The 19,225-nt window shown below is 36.6% G+C and overlaps 10 protein-coding genes across 10 annotated transcripts; 6 read left to right on the top strand and 4 right to left on the bottom strand.

The window, feature by feature from the left end:
* Nucleotides 1-29: 29 nt before the first annotated feature.
* On the bottom strand, nt 30-1,517 carry C9374_005788 (uncharacterized protein; the record flags this gene model as incomplete). The annotated part of the gene is made up of 1 exon (XM_044695576.1): nt 30-1,517. The coding sequence occupies one exon, from the start codon at nt 1,515-1,517 to the stop codon at nt 30-32; it is 1,488 nt and encodes a 495-aa protein (XP_044547675.1).
* Nucleotides 1,518-2,290: 773 nt separating this feature from the next.
* On the top strand, nt 2,291-3,913 carry C9374_005787 (uncharacterized protein; the record flags this gene model as incomplete). Its single annotated transcript, XM_044695575.1, has 1 exon — nt 2,291-3,913. One exon carries the CDS (start codon nt 2,291-2,293, stop codon nt 3,911-3,913), a length of 1,623 nt encoding a protein of 540 aa, XP_044547674.1.
* An 83-nt stretch (nt 3,914-3,996) lies between these two features.
* C9374_005786 (uncharacterized protein) lies at nt 3,997-5,151 on the top strand (the record flags this gene model as incomplete). Its single annotated transcript, XM_044695574.1, has 1 exon — nt 3,997-5,151. One exon carries the CDS (start codon nt 3,997-3,999, stop codon nt 5,149-5,151), a length of 1,155 nt encoding a protein of 384 aa, XP_044547673.1.
* A 169-nt stretch (nt 5,152-5,320) lies between these two features.
* On the bottom strand, nt 5,321-6,364 carry C9374_005785 (uncharacterized protein; the record flags this gene model as incomplete). The annotated part of the gene is made up of 1 exon (XM_044695573.1): nt 5,321-6,364. One exon carries the CDS (start codon nt 6,362-6,364, stop codon nt 5,321-5,323), a length of 1,044 nt encoding a protein of 347 aa, XP_044547672.1.
* Nucleotides 6,365-6,674: 310 nt separating this feature from the next.
* On the bottom strand, nt 6,675-8,353 carry C9374_005784 (uncharacterized protein; the record flags this gene model as incomplete). The annotated part of the gene is made up of 2 exons (XM_044695572.1): nt 6,675-7,975; nt 8,131-8,353. 2 exons carry the CDS (start codon nt 8,351-8,353, stop codon nt 6,675-6,677), a joined length of 1,524 nt encoding a protein of 507 aa, XP_044547671.1.
* Nucleotides 8,354-8,637: 284 nt separating this feature from the next.
* On the top strand, nt 8,638-11,541 carry C9374_005783 (uncharacterized protein; the record flags this gene model as incomplete). The annotated part of the gene is made up of 3 exons (XM_044695571.1): nt 8,638-8,925; nt 9,007-9,437; nt 9,483-11,541. 3 exons carry the CDS (start codon nt 8,638-8,640, stop codon nt 11,539-11,541), a joined length of 2,778 nt encoding a protein of 925 aa, XP_044547670.1.
* Nucleotides 11,542-11,613: 72 nt separating this feature from the next.
* C9374_005782 (uncharacterized protein) lies at nt 11,614-12,859 on the top strand (the record flags this gene model as incomplete). The annotated part of the gene is made up of 5 exons (XM_044695570.1): nt 11,614-11,647; nt 11,843-12,081; nt 12,230-12,449; nt 12,520-12,523; nt 12,571-12,859. The coding sequence occupies 5 exons, from the start codon at nt 11,614-11,616 to the stop codon at nt 12,857-12,859; spliced, it is 786 nt and encodes a 261-aa protein (XP_044547669.1).
* A 65-nt stretch (nt 12,860-12,924) lies between these two features.
* C9374_005781 (uncharacterized protein) lies at nt 12,925-14,234 on the bottom strand (the record flags this gene model as incomplete). Its single annotated transcript, XM_044695569.1, has 2 exons — nt 12,925-13,444; nt 13,543-14,234. The coding sequence occupies 2 exons, from the start codon at nt 14,232-14,234 to the stop codon at nt 12,925-12,927; spliced, it is 1,212 nt and encodes a 403-aa protein (XP_044547668.1).
* Nucleotides 14,235-14,531: 297 nt separating this feature from the next.
* On the top strand, nt 14,532-18,112 carry C9374_005780 (uncharacterized protein; the record flags this gene model as incomplete). Its single annotated transcript, XM_044695568.1, has 3 exons — nt 14,532-14,545; nt 14,963-15,468; nt 15,675-18,112. 3 exons carry the CDS (start codon nt 14,532-14,534, stop codon nt 18,110-18,112), a joined length of 2,958 nt encoding a protein of 985 aa, XP_044547667.1.
* Nucleotides 18,113-18,678: 566 nt separating this feature from the next.
* On the top strand, nt 18,679-19,029 carry C9374_005779 (uncharacterized protein; the record flags this gene model as incomplete). The annotated part of the gene is made up of 1 exon (XM_044695566.1): nt 18,679-19,029. One exon carries the CDS (start codon nt 18,679-18,681, stop codon nt 19,027-19,029), a length of 351 nt encoding a protein of 116 aa, XP_044547666.1.
* Between the last annotated feature and the right edge of the window lie 196 nt (nt 19,030-19,225).

The raw sequence follows: 19,225 nt of genomic DNA, 5'->3' as shown, positions 1-19,225 counted from the left end.
AGGTGGGGAAGACCCAACACACAAGGTGCTCAAAAGCTAATTCTATGAGTAGTAAGGAATCGAAGAAGAATATTTCTTGCTCCATTGATATCTCTGTCAAAAATTGAGCCACATGATGGACAACGAAACACTTCAGATAATCCAACCGTATAAACATGTCCACAACATGAGCAAGTTTTGGATGTGTACGCTTCGTTGACAATATAAATGTGTGTCCACGGATGCTCTCTAGCTTTGTGAAGCAATCTTTGCTTGAATCTGTAATGTGACCAAGTCAACATTTTTCTTGCTGTCTTGCTATTAATTCTCCTATGGAGTTTCTTTACCATTTTCTGAGTCTCAAACGAAGGAAGTAAGATCACTTGGTAGTTTCGACACAACCACAAACACAGTTTCTTGTGTAGATCATCCACAATATTTCTAATCTTTTGTTGAATTCTTCTTCCTGCTCTCTTGTACTTGTATCTTTTGCAATGTCTGACTTCTGGTTGAGACCACTTCGATTGTAACTTATCATACGCGCAACACAATCTACCAATTCTTTCGGCACCTCCTGAGCCCCATTTGGTTGAATAACCATTCAAATCAAAGGTGGTCTGAAATGTTCTTACTCCTGGATCCAACGCTACAACTTGTCCTGAATGTTGAGGGGCTTGGTTCTCACCCCTAATTTCCAGTACTTGTGGAATACATAAATAATAACGGTTCAACTTGTTCTTAATAATGATGGAATCGTACTGAAGCTCCTCAAGCAAAGGTTCGGCACTCTTGATGTTCCTTATAAAAGAATACAGTCCATTCTTTTTCTTCCAGTGCTTGCAATGTAGAACGAAATGATCTTTTCTGTCTTTCTTTCGCCTTAAACGGATCATGAACTTGTCAATTGTTCCAGCTTTCTTCTTTTCAAAGTTTGTTTTAAACGCAGTCAACAATTCAATAGCAGCAGCATCTCTTACGTCATAAGGAGTATTTACAACCCACTGATTTTCTGTCTGATAATTATCATTGTTCACCACAACCGTTCGGAAATTCTTCTTATTTTTCTTGACACCTTTGAAGTTGTGTGTAAATTCTAAACACTTGTTGTAGATCCAACGAGCAGTTCCCATCCACTGATTCAATGTTGTCCTTTCTTGTTCTTTGGGGTAGAGTCGGATTTTCAAGGATTTGTCTGCTTGAAATTTTTGGGCCACCTTTTGATTCTTTTTTGCTTTCTTGAGCTGAGGTGGCTTTTTAGAGTTATCAAAAGCCACATTCTCTGTTATAGAGTGATGGACACTGAGTGGAACATCAAACACTGGCTTGGATTCAATCACAGTGAATTGAGAAAAGTTGAACCATCCGTCAGTGCATCCCTTGTTGTTGTACTGATTAAACTCATGAAAGGAATCTCTTGAACATGCCCAAAGTTTATCCGATACTTGTTGTGAGTACTCATCCCAGAATGGAATGATGCCGTGTGCAAGAGATGGATTAGTAGGAGGATGAGTGGGTTCATCCTCTCTACTTCTCTTCATTCGTTGAGATTAAGGTTGTTGTTGAGTTTTTTTTTGATAACCATTCAATTGAAACTCTATCAGTATTGAATGACTCATTCAATTGAAACTCTATCAATTTGAATATCTTGATTCATTCTTTTCGTCGGAACTGATCATGGAAAAGTGAACGCCTTGACAATTCCTTATCCTCCAAAACAACACTTTTGATTCAAAGAATGAATGAATGGCTCGTCAGGAACTGACTGTTGATGATTATATTTACATGTTGAATTTGTAATAAATTGTGGCTTTTGCTCCTTTATTTTAGTGCTGGGCAATTAAAAACCGTTTATTAAAACAAAACTTCCAAAACAAACAAAGTTATTAACAAAGCCTCGTCATCAGGACTGTGTTTTAGTGATGGTTTTTGAAAGAATTTGCTGGAATTGTTCTTTTGGCTTCAACGGTTTCTATTTACATTTTCGTCGTCTCCAATTCAGGCAAGATTGTATTACAACATTGATTTTCTGAAAGAAGAGTGGTTGGTTATGACCATGACTTTTGGTCTGGCTCGAGGTGTGTGAATGACTACTGAACACATTCTGGTGTGAACGTTGAGGGGATGGAATATTTGCAAAAATTATGGTGTGTGGTTCTGGACCAGAAGACTAATGTTCCAATACAGTTTCCATTTACATTTTTTCGTCGTCACCAATTCAGGCAACGATCATTAAAATGGAACCAAAAATTAAAAAACAAAAAATAGATCAATCAAACGAAAATACCAATATCAAAACGTGAATTCATCAGAGATGGGAAATGAAATTACCAAACTCCAGCAACAACAAAAACGCCTTCGACAACAAAAATCAGCCAATCAGTTTATCTATGAAACATCGGAAGTTGATCAGGATTTTGTCTTAGTCGATCCGTTATTTGTCAAGATTGAAGAACCATCATCCTCGAGAAAGAATTCGGTTAAAAGTACAACAAGTACGAATAGTCTTCTTGGAACTTTAAGTACTACTGCTAGTACTAACAACAACGGAAGAAGTGGATCCATCATCGGAGCAAAACCAAAGATCTCTGCATTGGAACAAAAACAACATTATCAAGAATTATTCTCTAGAAATAGACATGACTGTTTATTGTGCCAATTAGATGGAGATGTGTTGTTCCATATCATTTCTTTTATATTTACACCTGCAGCAAGCGGAGGTGATCATTGTAGAGGATTTATAAAAGAACAACAACGTGTAGTGCACAAAACGCAAAAAGAGAAAAATCATGAAGAAACATCTGTTGAAAAGTGTGACGATGATGTTAGTACTATAGATTCAGAGGAGGAAGATGATGACAGAGAATATTCGATACTACGACAAGCATTCGACTTGCATCTTGTTTGTCAATATTTATATATCACTCTCTGGGAAAATATTCACAATTCAGAAATATTATGGAAATATATCTTTGAAATAATTGTTCCACATGATCATCCGTTCTACACATTCACGACATCACCACCACAAATTTCTGAATATTTGGATAAAAATTCAAAAGTGTTACGAGCATGTAAATATGCAGAAAAGATGCATAAAAGCTTCAAAGAAAAATGTAGATTATTTACTAATTATAATTGGATGACCATCAACAGATGCTGCAAGCTTATTGGTGAATCTAGCAACAGCTCATTTTGTTTTATGGCCAATGATGGAGAATTATTGGAAGCGTCATTAATGAAAGTCGTAATTTTAGGACCTAGATCTTGTGGAAAGACTTCTTTACAAACAAGGTATTTTAATCCAAGCTTTTTCGAAGAAGGTTTCGGTCAGAATAAGCATAACACTTGTTCTCCAACGGCATCATTCGATTTTTCATCTCATCTCATACGAGTATTATACAATAGGACTGATTTGAGAAAATCTCAATGTAACAAATGCACCTATGGAATGCAAGTTTGGGATTGTGCTGCTCTTAAAGAGGAAACGGATGAAATATGTTCGAGCGTGTTCAAAGATATGGATGCTTTAATGCTCTGTTATGCCATTGATGACTATACGGGGTTTAAAGAAGTCAAAGATCTCTACTTACCAATGGCAATTAACTATTTGCATGGAAAATCGTTCGAAAATATTCCTAAAATTCTCACAGGATTGAAATGTGACAAGGAAAGTGAAAGACAAGTCAGCAAACAAGAAGCTGTGGAATTTGCTCAAATGAATGACATGCCATTTGTTGAAGCGAGCGCCAAAGATTGTATCAATCATCGACTCCCTTTTCAATACTTGTTGTATTGCGGCAGAGAAGATGAAACTAATATTCACTTTTCAGATGAATTACTAGAGTTGAAAAAGAGAGAAGCTAACGAAATATTCATGCTCAATTTTTTCCTTAATCAAGACCATACACCTCATCTGAAAGGTAATGAATTGTAACACCACCAGTGCGTGAGCTAATGATCTACTAAATATTTTCTAACTTGGTTCCAGAAAGAAGGAGAAGTTCTTCATGATAAAAAATGACGAAAAAACGCTCGCTCCCATCATGGATGATGAAACCGGAAGGGAACCAACAAACATCATCGTCCACGGCACAAAATTCTGCACAGATCAACTTGCAACCATCGTCAAACATGACTTCTCAAAGTAATGCAAATGAAATTAAATATTATAAAAACAACAATAATGAAATTAGTAGTTCCGATCAACCCAATCCAACAATGGATATCAATTTTACTCTCAATGAAACAAATAGAGATAAATTTTCTCCTTTTGAAATGCAAAAAAAGAGAAGTTTGGAACAAGCAGAAATGATTCAAGATGGAGTGGAACCTCAAATTAAGTTTTCAAAGCCAAATCTTTCCAAAGATCTCGTTAAAGAATTTGTAAATTTTTACACTTCATGCCCTAGAGTCATCGTCTTGGATTGTGAAACAAGTGGTTTTTCAAAATCTGATCAAGTAATTGAATTGGCTGCAGTTGAATTGAAGCATGGCATTCGCACTGGAAAATTATTCAGTAGTCGTGTAAAGTTGAACAATGGAGTGAGCATTCATGAAAAAGCCCAACAAGTCCACAAAATTACAGAAAGAGATTTATTGGTCCATCCACCAAGTTCGCTCATTATTGGAGAGTTTTTGGAATTTCTTGGCGAGGATACTTCTCTCAAAACAGGAGTTGTTGCTCATAATTTGAAATTTGACATTCGAATGATTAAGCAAGATATTGAAAAGTACTGTGGACATCGTCACGTTCCTATGGTGTTCCAGGACAGCTCTCGTCAATTTTGTACCATGCAATTCCACAAGAACGCTCGAGGAAAGAATGCAAGTTATGATTTAGACAGTGCATGTCATTATTTTGGAATTTCGAGAGGGGAACGAGACGAAGCTCATAGTGCCTTACAAGATGCTGAGATTACTGCCCAATTGTTTTTGAGTCTTAAGGAATATGTGGAATGGGAAAGTAATGAGGAATCTGTGCCTATCAGTTCACAGCAGATCGATCATGACAATGCAGTTGCTAAAACTGAACCCAATGAAATCAGGCTTGCTGGTGCAACAGAGGTATTTTCACCTTTTTCAGAAAATTCTATTGAAAGTCAGTTTGTTGAGGAAGAAAGCAGCAGCAATAGAGGAATTTTCAGCTTTTTCAGAAAACTCTTTTGGTATTAAAGTTATTACTAGTAGTAATTAATGCGTTGAAAATTATCTCTGTGATTCGATCAAGTATATGATGGCATATTGTCACTCCCTCATTCCAATTAGCAAGTGCATGATAATTGTCCAAACTTTGAGGATGAATAAATGAACTATTCCTATTGGGAGTGGAAGAATGCTATTCCTATTGGGCCTCTGATTTTTCGTGAAGTATCATGTATTCTCTTGAGCTCGTTCCAAATCTAATAAGATCAAATTCTCTTAACTCATAATAGCTCGAATCTGGTATTCTTTCCCCATTGACAAAAGTTCCATTTGTACTTTGCAGGTCGATGATAAATGGTTTTGTTGAACCCATTGATTGTCCTGTATAGCGAGCTCTTTTGTCGTCAGTGCCACCAGTAGTAAACCGAAAACATATCACTGCATGTTGCTTGCTGCAGGATGGATTTAATGTTGGAATGTCTGCAACGTCACTGTCTCTACCAAACAGCCAAGCTTTTTGTTTGTAAAGTAAAACAGGTTCTCCTTCAGCTTTGTCGTCCTTCATTTCGAACATCATCCATTTCACATCAGGTAATCTACATTCAGGTGGGGCTTGCCATTTCAAGACGGTTCCTTTTTGATTTACCACATTTGCTTGTTTTACCAAAACACCACTCAATTCAAAACTAATTCCCACATTAACTTTCACAGTATTTTCATCTTGATCCTGTGTTAAATTATCCTCTTTTTCGTTGTAATTATGTTGAGATGAAGAAGAGTGAGGAGCCATTTCTTGGCCCTTTTCAGTTCCTAGCATTTGTTTTTTCTTCATCTGATAAAGCAAATGCTTCTTTTCTCGTTCCAATTTGTTTTCCTCATAAATTTCATTATAGGTCCTTTTTGTTTTCTTGTCTTGTTCCGAAATTTGTTTTGCAAAAGGATCCACTCTCTCAGGGGATAGCTGCACGTTTCTCCATCTTGAAGTGTAATCATTTTCTCGCTCTGATATTGATTTTGTTTTGTATTTATCGAATGGATCACTTCCCGATGATGACCTTTCCATTACAGTTGAAACTTCGTTAATAAATTTCTGTGGAGCATTCCATTGACTCTCTACAACTTTATTCCAGTTTGAAGATGTTGTTTTTGAATTATTGTTTGTGTTTGAAAAGGCTGCAAAGCCCGAAAATCCACTTGGAAGCGTCGTTGATGATTTGGAATCTTGTTTTCGGTGTTGGGGCATTTTTGTTTGTTGAAAATCGAGTGATAATTGAACCTGCAGTCCATTTGTTAGATTAAATTGTCTCAAGACAATTCTTTATTGTTGAATGAAAATGCAGATCAGAACGGCATCCCCTTGGTTGCTCCAAGTTTAGGACAGTGTTCGTCATGTCACAATTTCCAATAAACAATTCTTCTTGAGTGTGTTAATAACAGGTATTAACGACCACACGTGAGAGAAAGTACAGAGTTAGCGAAAAATTGGCATTACAAGCATGAATAATATTCTTCCACTACCTGTAACTTTCTACAAACTCGTGTGGTCATTATCCTCAGCATCCTGTGTCTTCAGTGACACCTTGCTCCAGTTTAACAATTGTTTCAGCACAGGTTGGATGAATTCCAACAGTATCATCGAAATCTTCTTTGGTAGCACCCATTTTGATGGCTACGGCAAATCCTTGGGTCACCTCACCCGCATTTGGTCCTACATAGTGGAAACCCAACACTCTTTCATTATCTAGAGCGTTGCAAATTAATTTAGTGAATGCCTTAACTTCTCTTGCTGGTGGTTCATGCTCCAAAACGTAATATGTTTTCTTGTAAATGACAAGATTGTCGCCATATTTTTTAACAGCCTCCTCCTCTGTTAGACCGCAACAGCCATATTCTACAGGTGTGAAAACTGTGGTTGGAACTTTCTCATAATCCATTGCCCTTTTGCTCGAGTTAAAGAGACGTTGTGCGAGTAATTTTCCAGCCATAATAGCAACAGGAGTCAATTCTAATCCTCCAGATATCACGTCACCGATGGCATAAATGTGGGGCACTGATGACTGTTCATACTTATTTACCAAAATCTTTCCGACATTGTCCACCTTAACTCCAATGCTCTCCAAATTGAGAGCCTTAGTAAGAGCATATCTACCTGTAGCGAACAGAACTGTATCATATTCCTCAGTATTCTTCTCCTTTGTTTCAACATTTACATACTCTACAGCTAATCTACCACTATCAAGTTTGGTGACAGAAAGTGGTACACAAGGTTGAAAGAATTTAACACCATGATCACTCATCGTGTTAACAATCTTGTCTGCACATTCTCTGTCAAAACCCCTCAAAGGCACTGAGCGAACCATAACACTAGTGTCATAGCCAATTCCATGCAAAAATCCTCCACATTCCAAAGCAACGTATGAAGCACCAACAACAAGTGTCTTGCCAGGCTCCTTTTGCATGCTGAAAATATCATCGCTTGAAATGCAATATTCTTTAGCACCTGGAATATCTGGATATAATGGTCTACCACCAACAGCAATCACAAACCGTCTTGCTGTGAAGGTTTTACCTGGGTCAGAATCACTCTTCTTTCCAACAACAGTGTGAGCGTCCACAAAAGTGGCATACAAATTGTGATAAGTAATTCCTCTCTTTCTTAAATCTGTTCGATATTTAAAGTTGAGACCATGAACATGATCTTGCACCTTTTCAACGAGAGCTTCCCAGCTGTGCAATGGTTTCCTTTCAACACCATGACCAGTAGCAGGTAATTTCCAACCAAAGGCTGCACTATCTTCCATTCGATCTCCGATGAGAGCAGCTGTATGCATAAGTTTTTTAGGAATACATCCAACTATTGATGAGTGTATTTGTACAAGCAAATTGTTCAAATGCGGTTCATCACGATATTGAAATATATTTATGCAAAATCATCGTATGATGAAGATTAACGTTATTGATATGAAAATATGTTTGTTGAAGGTTGAAAGAAAACATTGCATCACCTACCATTCACGCATGTTCCACCCAATCCCCAAGTTGTTCCGTGTGGCGAAGGTTGAATAAAGTCGAACACGGCTACCTTTGCACCCAGCTGTTGGGCAGCTTTAGCACAGGCAATACCACCACTACCACCACCAATAATAATCAAATCATAGTCGTAACCATGATCCATCTCGGGTTCTTTAGTATCAATGATACTATCTTGATGATTGCTTGCTGTATCTGTCATTGTGTCAGCAGCAACAAAATCAACGATGAAAACTAACAACCCAGTGGACGATTTTTTAAGAGATGGAAAATTTCGCCACAACTCTCGGATTCATCCTACTTGAACGACAACGCTGAATGGAAGAATCTGTTGTTAATGCTTGCTCCTTTCTAATAACAATTTAATAACCATTTCACAACAAGTGATTCTTTTCTGTCATCATTTATGCACTGAATTCATACAAGGCTTCCATCACAGGAGGGGGTTGAAAATTGCTTTCAAAAAATATTTGAACTCGATTCTCAATGACCAGCTTGCCCTCTGCTTCCTCTTCCGAAAATTCTCTCACCTTTGAGAAGGAGGTTATCGATTTGAAACAAAGTCTGTATAGCAATTCGGAATATGGTACTAAAGAGTACATGAACAAATATTTGGACAAACAATTTTCTAAAGATTATGGAACCAGTGCAAAGAATACTAAACTAGTGATTAGAGTGCTGCAGCTGGTGATGGCAGAACTTTCCAATGGTTCAAACGATAATATGAATGACAAATTAGTATTTTTGAAGAAACATTTATATGGGTTGAGTTTGGTATGTGTTTCAATTAGCAATTCTTTCATGTAATTTTCGGAACATCATTATTTGGTGCTCAACATTGAAAATGAATCATAGATTGCTAGGAATATTCCTTTTAGAGGAGCATTTTCGGATAATGTGGAATTGTTACTGAATGCTATGCAAACCACTTGCTTATTTATTAAAGACGAGAAGAAGTTTCAATTGATGGCAAATGAAACCACTCTCGTTAAAAACAATGAAGACGAAATGGCTGAACCATCATTATTGGAGTCTATAAAAATTGAAATTACGCGTGTATTTTTCAGAACAGTACAAAATTACTCAGAAGCTATCGATATGAAATGTCCCCAATATTACAGAGAATTAATTATAGATTTTATTTTGGATCAATTGAGGGTTTATGACAAAAGCCGACACACTACAATTCTGATGTGCACAGATTTTTTACGTATTTTCTTCTCAGCCGTGACACATCAAGCCCATGTTAATTCACCAGCTTTACTTTCGACCTGTTTATATTTATTGTAAGTTTAAGATACAATTTAATGGCAAAATATTTAAATTGTCAGCTCATTGGACGTTTGGAGTGAACCTGAGGAATCAGAAATGATCACTCTGGTCAGTCATATTGCATTGATTTCGCTTCACAAGAGAAATTCTTATTCATCTATTCAATTTGAGCTATTATCCTCAAGCATGTATAATGACGATCAAGATTCAGAGTTAGAAACAGGACCAATTGAAAAATTGATGAAAGAAGTATGCGATTTCTCTTCAATTCCAATCCAAATGTTAGAAACAGCTCTCAACAAACTTGTTGTGAAACTCGAGAAGAACACAAAAAACGTTCAAGAGGACACGTTTGAACATACTTCAATGGCGTTAAGCCATCTAGTAACGCTCACAAATCCAAAGGCTATTCCATCCTTGAATTCTTCTTTAGAAGTTCATTGGAGAATTTTTGAAAGAGTTTTTAAAGTACTTCAAAATAGAATTAGAACGCTTGTTAGCTCTGAAAAGACAAAGACAGGTCGAACTCTAGTATTACACCTATTGAAATCATGCAGAAAACTTCTCCAAAATAACAACTTTGACATATTTCTTGTAGATGACAAGCTACATGAAGAAAGAAAACCAGTGTTATCAGAATTCTTGGAGCTCATTCAAAATGGGTTAATTATTGCAAACAACTCTGGGAAGAAAGTTTTCAGAAAGAAAGTTCAACTTTATGCAAGCAAGTTAATCCGTTGTTTCATGACATTTTGCTCAGCTAAATATATTGACCAATTTGCACCTAAGAATGTTGAATCGCATCAATGCTTCATTATCAATAACCCTCTTATCGAAGCAATTACTGAAAGAGCTCTGTGGTTTGAAGTTCATGCTGAGTACATTCATTTATTGTCGGAACATTATGGAGAAAGTAGCGACGAAAAGCTGAAGGATGTGATGGAATGCGTAGTGACTGTTTGCACACAATTTATTTCCAAGGTGAAAGACAATGCAAAGAATGTTCTCCAAGGTCATTCTCTAGGTGGAGGAAGAAACAGACGCTCTAAACGAGATTATGACGACGATGATGAAGAAGAGGAAGATTACAGACAAATCAAATTCACAAAGAAAGAAGTTTCTAGAGCTTTTAATGCATTAACCATCTCTTTACCAAACATTGGAAAAGAATTGTTCACAACTCATTACCAAGACATTTGCCAAACAGCGTTTTTCTTCATGGAGAAAAGTTTACTAACAGTTGGTGTAGATAGTATTTGCTTGCTTTCTGGTTTGATCAAGGCCATGAAACGATATGATAGAGAACTTTTGAAAAAGGAAATTCACACGTTTGTGACCAAGGTATTTCCTTTGATCAAAGGAAATTATAAGGAAGATGAAATCACTATGATGGAAAATAAGGAAGAGGAGGATGGAGATTTTGAAACAGAGATTGCTCTTACTAGCATTGACTTTTATCACACCATCTTTGTTGATTCTGAAATTAGAGAAATATTGCTTGCAAAATCTCCTAATTTTGTTCATTCGCTTTACACTAATTTGTGTAACTTTGTTAACAAGGAATGCTCATATGAATTGGAAAGTCTGGAGAGAGTTGAGCAATCTAAATTATCTCTTAGAGTACTTGAAGCAATGGTTTATTCATCCAATCCAGAAGTTACCAAGCTCGTTAAGGCATCTGATATCAAAGGTTTCGTAATTTCACACCTTGATGGTATTATTCGATCTTTCAAAACTGATAAGGATTATCACAAAATAGCCAAATATTTAAGAGCTTTAAATCTTTTCTTTAGAATCCCAGAAATTGAGCAACAGATGAACAAATGTGCGACACTGCTAATTGAACATCTTAATGCCCCACAAGCTTCCAGCTCAAATTCTAGTGGAGGAAATAAGAAACAAAAGAAAAAGTCACCAACTCCTTCTACAGGTGGAAATGCCTCTGCACAACAACAGCAAATGGGAAAACAATTCAAAGATTGCTGCCAATACATTGACAATCTAAAAAAACCCTCAAAGACTTTTGATGAGGAAACACCTCTTTTTGTTCGACAAGAATTATCAGCACAATCACAGGAATTGATTCAAAAACTCAAACATTGGAAATTAATTCAATAAAAACAGCATTGAACCATTGCTCTCTCATTGCTGTCATCGGGAAAAAGGAATTTTCTACTCAGGAAAAAAAATATGAAGATTGAAGGCAAGACTTTCATTGTGACTGGTAGGTTATTATAGATTGATCATGAAAATTTAAAGACGTTTCTCATTGAAATTTCATGTCATCTTTTGATATGAATAAAATCAATACCATTGAACGAATGATCATTTGAATCATTGCTTGATTCCGATCCGATCATGATGCTTTCATGATGATCTTCTAAATATCTCTCCAAACATATGATTTCCAATCCTAAAGGTGGTGCTAGCGGTTTAGGTGCAGCTACTGTCAATCATTTAATTTCACTCGGTGCTAAAGTTGTAATTTTTGATGTTTTGGATGAAAAGGGAAAACAAATTGAAAGCGAACATCCTGATTCAGTTCTTTATGTTCATGTTGATGTCTGTGATGAAAAACAAGCTCAACAGGGTATTGACGAATTAGTGAAAAAGTTTGGAAATACTTTGTATGGTGTTGTGAATGCTGCTGGAATTGGTGTAAGTGTGAATCATGATGAAGAATTCATGAAATTTGAAACTTCAAATGATCTCAAATTGAAATGGTTGGACAAAATAATGTCACGTGCTGGTCCTTGTCATGAAATGTTTATTAACGTTTAACATTTTATGGATAAAATTCAAATAGGACCCAAGAAGAGTTTACAATCCAAAGAAGGGAGAAGCTCATCCATTGGACGCTTTCAATAGAGTATTAGCTGTCAATGTTTCTGGAACATTTAACGTTTTGAGACTTGCTGTTGCTCAAATGATGAAACAAAATGCACCACTTTGTGGAAAGGATAAGGAACGTGGTATTATTATCAACACTGCATCGATTGCTGCGTACGAAGGACAAATTGGTCAAGGTGAGTTGGGCATGGCTCAGATTTAACACAACTTGCTTATATTTCCTCGAATGATTCACAATATCAACAGCAAGGTAAGATTTCATGTCAAATTTCTTCTAATTGACATTTATTTTAATAGTTATTCTGCAAGTAAGGGTGCTGTTGTTTCCATGACTTTGCCTATTGCAAGAGAATTGAGTAATTACAATATTAGATGTGTCACCATTGCTCCTGGTTTGTTTTTAACTCCAATGTTGATGAGCTTGAGCGACAAGGTGAGAGAATCTCTTGGAAAACAAGTTCCATTCCCACCAAGATTGGGAGATCCACCAGAATATGCAAAATTGGTTCAATTCTTGATTGAAAATCCAATGATGAATGGAGAGGTTGTAAGATTGGATGGTTCTATTAGAATGAGCAGTCTCTGAGACTATCATTAAACTGGTATGAAATTCATTGGTGTAAATTAATTTGTTCTCTTTAACATAATTTATCAATACAAATTGTTTTTGTACAGTGAAAACTCAGTTCCTGTTTCCTCTTCTAAAAGTTCCTTAACCGCTTGTTTGACAGGTTTCTCCTCATAGAGCATACCGTAAATTGCGTTCACAATTGGACATCGAAGTTTGAGCTTTTGACAAAGTTGATAAGCTGCTTTTGTGGTTGGAACACCTTCTGCCACACTTCCTAATGAAGACAAAATATTCTCTAAGGCTTCTCCTTTTCCTAATCGAAATCCAACTGTGAAATTTCTTGACTTTTCTGAGGTGCAAGTCAAAAACAAGTCTCCAATTCCACTCAAACCTGACATTGTTAAAGGGTTGGCGCCCATGACATGTCCAATTCGAGTAATTTCATGTAGTCCACGTGTTAACAACGCTGCACGTGTGTTCATTTGGAAACCAACACCAGTACAAATTCCTGAGGCAATTGCAATAACGTTTTTGAGAGCTCCACAAACCTCTACACCAATTGGATCATCCGAGGTGTACACTCTGAAATAAGGGCTATGGCTGTTTCCCAAAGAAAGATGTACAAATGAAAAGATAGAACAAAAATTAGTCATGACAAGAATGGTCAATCACAAGCAAAATAATGTAAGAAAACGTACAAAACTCTTTGAGCCCATAATGCACATTCAATATTCTTTGATGCAACTGTCACACAAGTGGGTTGTTTCTCACAAATTTCAATGGCAAAGCTCGGTCCACTGAGGAATACACATCGATCAGCAAAATCTAAGCCCATTTCTTCTTCAATGATTTCATAGGGCAGTTTCAAGCTTTCACTTTCAATACCCTTATTTGCAAATATACACAAATGTTTGAAAGAAGATGAAAAAGCCTCTAGAAGCAATTCCTTAAATTGTTTCAATACTGATCTCATATGTTGAGTTGGAATTGAAAACAACAATACTGTATGTTGTTTCAAAATTTCAGAATTGATCTCACGAGTAGCAATCATATTATCTGGCAATTTAATTTGAGATAAATATTTTGGATTTACCTTGTCATGATTAATGCAATCAACCACTCGTTGATCACGTGCATAAATAGTGATCCGATCATTCAAATGATGAGCCAAATGATACGCAAGTGCCATTCCAAAATTACCAGCACCCAATACCAATACTGTATCTACTGGTAATTCGTTGATTTGAGATTTTTCTATAATAGCCTCTGTTTCTGCAGAAGAAGGAACGTGAGTAGATTCCGAGAGTAAGAATGGAACACTTGAATAGGATTCTACTTTATGAAGAGAGGATGATGATTGGATTGGTTGTTGTTGTTCATGAGATGTCATTTTTTTGTAAACCTTTGAGGGGAGTATTCTGAGCCGTGCTATGGATGACAGGTTTATGGAATTGAGAACAAACTTGATTATTGATACCACGTACGCAACACGAATCATTGGTTTTGCCTCAAACCCTCACTCTGTGTGTATACAGAGAGATTCATTTGGCCTCCTTTAGATTGTCAATTTCTGTTTCCAATTCACAGCACTTCAGTTCGATTGAGAATGTTTACTTTCAACGTTTTAAATGCTTCTATCCGTTACCCATCACAGCAGCAAGTCACTTGTCATTAAACAGAAAAAAAAATGGCCAAGATGAGGTATGTGTAAATCATGTAAAACAACCCAAGTACTTATGAGCGATAATAATTGATGATACTAATTGTCGAAACTTGATGACATTCCTCTAAATATTCATACTTCCTTCTGTCATATTCAATTTTTATATTCCTTTTCATGGACTTGTGTGTTCATGACACGATTCGGCCCACGGCGCTGAACAATTCCTCATTCTCATTGTTCATTCTCTTTGACTCATCATCCGGCTGGCAATCAATCAACCAACCAAACACTCGTGTGTATTCCATTGTTCATGCTGTCTTTGCTGTGATTCGTGCGACTTGGTTCACACCAACACACTCACTCACACTCACTCGAAAATGTTCGGTCTCGTCGTCATCATCATCCTACACTTGGTCATTCATTTGCTGTCAAACATTTCCATATCATCACATTAGAGTCACATCCAATTATACAACAAGAATTATTTTCACACTTCTTTTCTGTTGCGTCCTCATCATCCATGCGACATGTCATGGAGCAATAGCAAACTTTAAATCAACATCTGCCACACCTTCTCTCAATCGTAAAGTATATGGATTTGGTTCCAATGCCAATGGTCAACTTTCACAAAAAGATTATTCCTCTCCTGCTCTTGTTGATTCTTTGAAATCTGCCACTGTTTCACTTCAATGTATTCAACAATTTGACGATGGCAGTTCGAGTGGTGTTCGTGTATTTATGGTTGTCAGTGGAGGTGGTGTGAGTGGTGGTGACGCTCTGTATGGATTTGGATCGAGTAATGGTGTGAATTATTTATTGGGATTGAATTCGACTCAAAGTTTTAACACTCCTCAATTGATTGGTTCTTATTCGAGTTCTATTAGAAGTTTGGCATGTGGTGTTGAACACGTCTTGTTTGTGTTGAATAATGCTGCAAGAGATGTTTATGGATTTGGTAATAGTAAGTATGAATGATTGAGTTAAATGTAAATCCAATGTGAATGATGAAATATCTATGTGTGAATCCATGTGTGAAATGTTATTAACAATTGTGATTTATGAATCCATTGTGAATCCATTATGAATCCATTGTGAATCAAATATCTACGTGACTGTGAATCAATTGTGAAACCACCTATCAAATGTGAAATATATCCTGTATCACAGACAATTATGAACAATTGGGATATGGATTTTCCTCTTTAAGTGTTCCAACTCTTTTACCTATTTCTACACTTCAAAGTATTAATGTTGATAAGGTCTTTGCAGTTCATTATTCATCCTTTGCCACTGAAGAGACTTCCAATAATCTCTATGGTTGGGGAGATAACACTTTTGGAATGATGGGATTTGTCGGAAGTCAAATCATCATTTCCAACGCCACTCTCTTGTCTGGATCACAAACAGGTAACAAATACACGGGTGTGAAAAAGGTCGTGGGTTACGGTCGTTCACTTTTTGTGCTCACAACTTCTGGACAAGTATTTGCTTCTGGTTCCAATGATCAAGGTGTATTGGGTGTCAATAGTAATACTTTCCAAATTGCAACTCCAACACCATTGGCTGGTATTAGTGCAACTGTTTTGGATATTTCCATTTATAGACAAGGTGCAATGGCCACTACAAATGATGGATCTGTGTATTATTGGGGAAATAATGACATGAATGCATTGTGTACGACTCAATCTCCAACAAGTTCAATCCTCCCTGTGAAAATCAATTCTGATCAATTTTCACCTGCCTTGACTCAAAACATTGCACAAATTTCTCTCTCGTATCAACATGCCATGTTGTTGGCTCAAGATCAACGAACTATTTATGTATGTGGAGATAACACTGAAGGTCAACTTGGAATGGGAACTTCTCCTTTCGTTTCTACTGTGAATGGAGCCAAGTTCAGTAATAGCACTACACCAGCTGGTAAATCCGTTTCTTCCATTCTCACTGCTGCAACAAAGAATAGCTTTGTGTTGACGACCGATGGTAAATTGTATACTATGGGAACTATTTCTGGAAGTGGTGACACTGTTTATTACACAAGTCCATCTCTCCTTCAAAATATTCCAAGTGGTATTCAATTGGAACATGTTTACACATCGGCAGGATTTGTCTTTGCTACAGAACATGAAACTGGTAAAACATGGGCATGGGGTAAAAACAGATCTCCCTATAATTTCATTAATCCAAATATTGCCATTGATCAATTCACACCTCGAATGATTCCAGAATTGAGTGAAGTGAATGTGACATCCATTTCTATTGGATATGGAGTGGTCAGTTCAACCACTCATTCCACTGTTCTCTTTTTATCAAATGATACTCTTTCCTTGTATGCGATGGGTTCCAATGCATATGGTCAATTTGGTAACAATAACAAGACCACCAACATTCAGCTCATTCCTACTCGTAATCAATATGAAAATGGATCAGTCATTATTGATAGTGTGAATTGTGGAGCGATTCACACTGTAATGAGAGCTAAAAGAAAATCCTACACGGTGGATCAATACGATTTGTTTGTCATGGGTGGTAACAGTAGAGGTCAAATTGGTTTATTCAATTTTGATGATATTCGTGCCACTCCATTGCGTACTTCACAACAAAATATTAAGCAAGTCACGGCTGGTGAATTTCATACCATTACTGTGAATATTGAAACTAGAGGTGGAGGAGGAAGTGGTGTGAAAACTTACATTACAAAACCTTATGCTGCTGGTGATAACTCGAATGGACAAATTGGTCTCAATGCATTGCAACAAGTGAGTTCATTCCGTGAAGTTGGAAATCTCGAACAAACATCGAATGGTGTCTTTTATAACATTACAGATATTACTGCTGTTTACACTGGTGGTAAATCTACGTTTATTCTCACAGCAAACGGAACCTTTGTGACTGGTGATAATACGTATGGACAACTTGGTTTTAATCCATCGGTGAATGGAACTAAATTCATTGTTCCAGTTCTTAACAGTAATCTTCCATCCAATATTATTAAGGTTGCAATTTCTAGACCTACAGGAGGACATGTAGCCATTCTTACATCCACTGGTGCTGTCTATGTGATGGGTCAAAATGATAAGGGACAATTAGGATTGGGTCATACCAACAATGTTTATACTCCAACTCTTCTTACCGTTCCAAATAATGAAGCAGTGATTGATGTGAGCACTGGTGATGATTTCACATTAATCATTACTGGTAACAAACCATGCCCAGGAGATTGTAATTATAAGGGTGTCTGTAATTATGTGACTGGTTTCTGTAGTTGTGCTTCTGGATTTACTGGATACGATTGTAATTTGTTTGATTGTGTTGATCCAAAATGTAATGGACATGGTACTTGTGATACCTCTATTGGTATTTGTAAATGTGACAGTGCCTATTCTGGAATTAGTTGTGAACGTAGAAAATGTCCAAACGATTGCAATGGAAATGGTTTATGTAATACGAAGGATGGTGTTTGTACATGTTTTGCTGGTTTCACTTCCAAAGTAGATTGTTCAACACCAGATCGAGCTGGAATGAGTGTGTTTGATTGGCGATCGTTTGTGACATTGATTGTCATTGCATTGTCTGTGGTCATTCTTGTTGTGAAGAGAATGTAATGTTGTTGATGATCACCATACTAATCACACAAACACACACATGCGCGCACTCTCTTCTCTCATATATCTATTTACTTGACCTCAATAATGAAGGAAATGATCGTCCCAAATGAAGGGACAATTTTGTATATCACATCAATAATAGCAGTATTGTGAATTATAAATATATTTATTTCATCATGATGATTTGTTTCTACTTCGATTATTATTAAGGTTAAATTTATCTTACCATGACTTGGTTCCAAACCGTAAAAAACCACATTCTAAAAATTTAACGCCTTTCCCACCGACATGACTTCGAATCCTAGCATGCCTCTTTGTACTTATTCATCCATAAACAAAGAATGTTATCTTGCGAAGGTGGTCGAAAAATTGACCATGGATCGTTTTAAAAGAGTATTTGGTGCTGAAGTTAATGCTAAATGGGACATTTCTTGGTCTGAGTTTCTTGATACGAATGTAATGACCAACAAAGACTTTAACGACGGCCCGTCGTTAAGAAAAAACATTCATATTTTGCTAAGATGTGTGGAGAATGGTACTGAAACGAACGGAGAGCAAGAACAATGTTATTGGGTCAATTAGACAACAATTATTTCCATAACCTCTATCCCGAAGGTGAAATATCATTCGACATTAAAAAAGGAGGAGATCAATTAGGAGTTGTTGTTATAATAGATAGACCAGGATCAGACAAACCACAACGGTATTTTATCAAAATGCATTCTCTTGGGAGAAAAGAAAGCAACTCCACTGAAACAAAACCAGTGGATGTACTTGAGCTTATTATTTACAAAATTTTAGAAAAGCTCAACTTGTCGAGCAACCATCTAGCGCATCACATTCCTAAAGCGAAGGATTACTATACTTTATTAGAAACTGATATTGAGACTTTTGTTCGATATTTACAACAATAAAAAATTATCATCACCAACGGATTTACAATCGATTTCTGATATGTGCGAGTCCCAAGAGTACGATAAAACAATATTAAGAACCCTTCAATTACAAATATTTATTTGATCATGATGACATGTCTCTATGGATATTGGTAAGGTTACTCCTTTCTTGCTTCATATTATTAGTGATCTCGTTCATCAATGTTCTCTTTGC

This window comes from Naegleria lovaniensis, assembly GCF_003324165.1.
Source record: "Naegleria lovaniensis strain ATCC 30569 chromosome Unknown tig025, whole genome shotgun sequence".
Taxonomy (NCBI): Eukaryota; Heterolobosea; class Eutetramitea; order Acrasida; family Naegleriidae; genus Naegleria; species Naegleria lovaniensis.
This window is presented reverse-complemented; position numbering and strand designations above follow the sequence as displayed.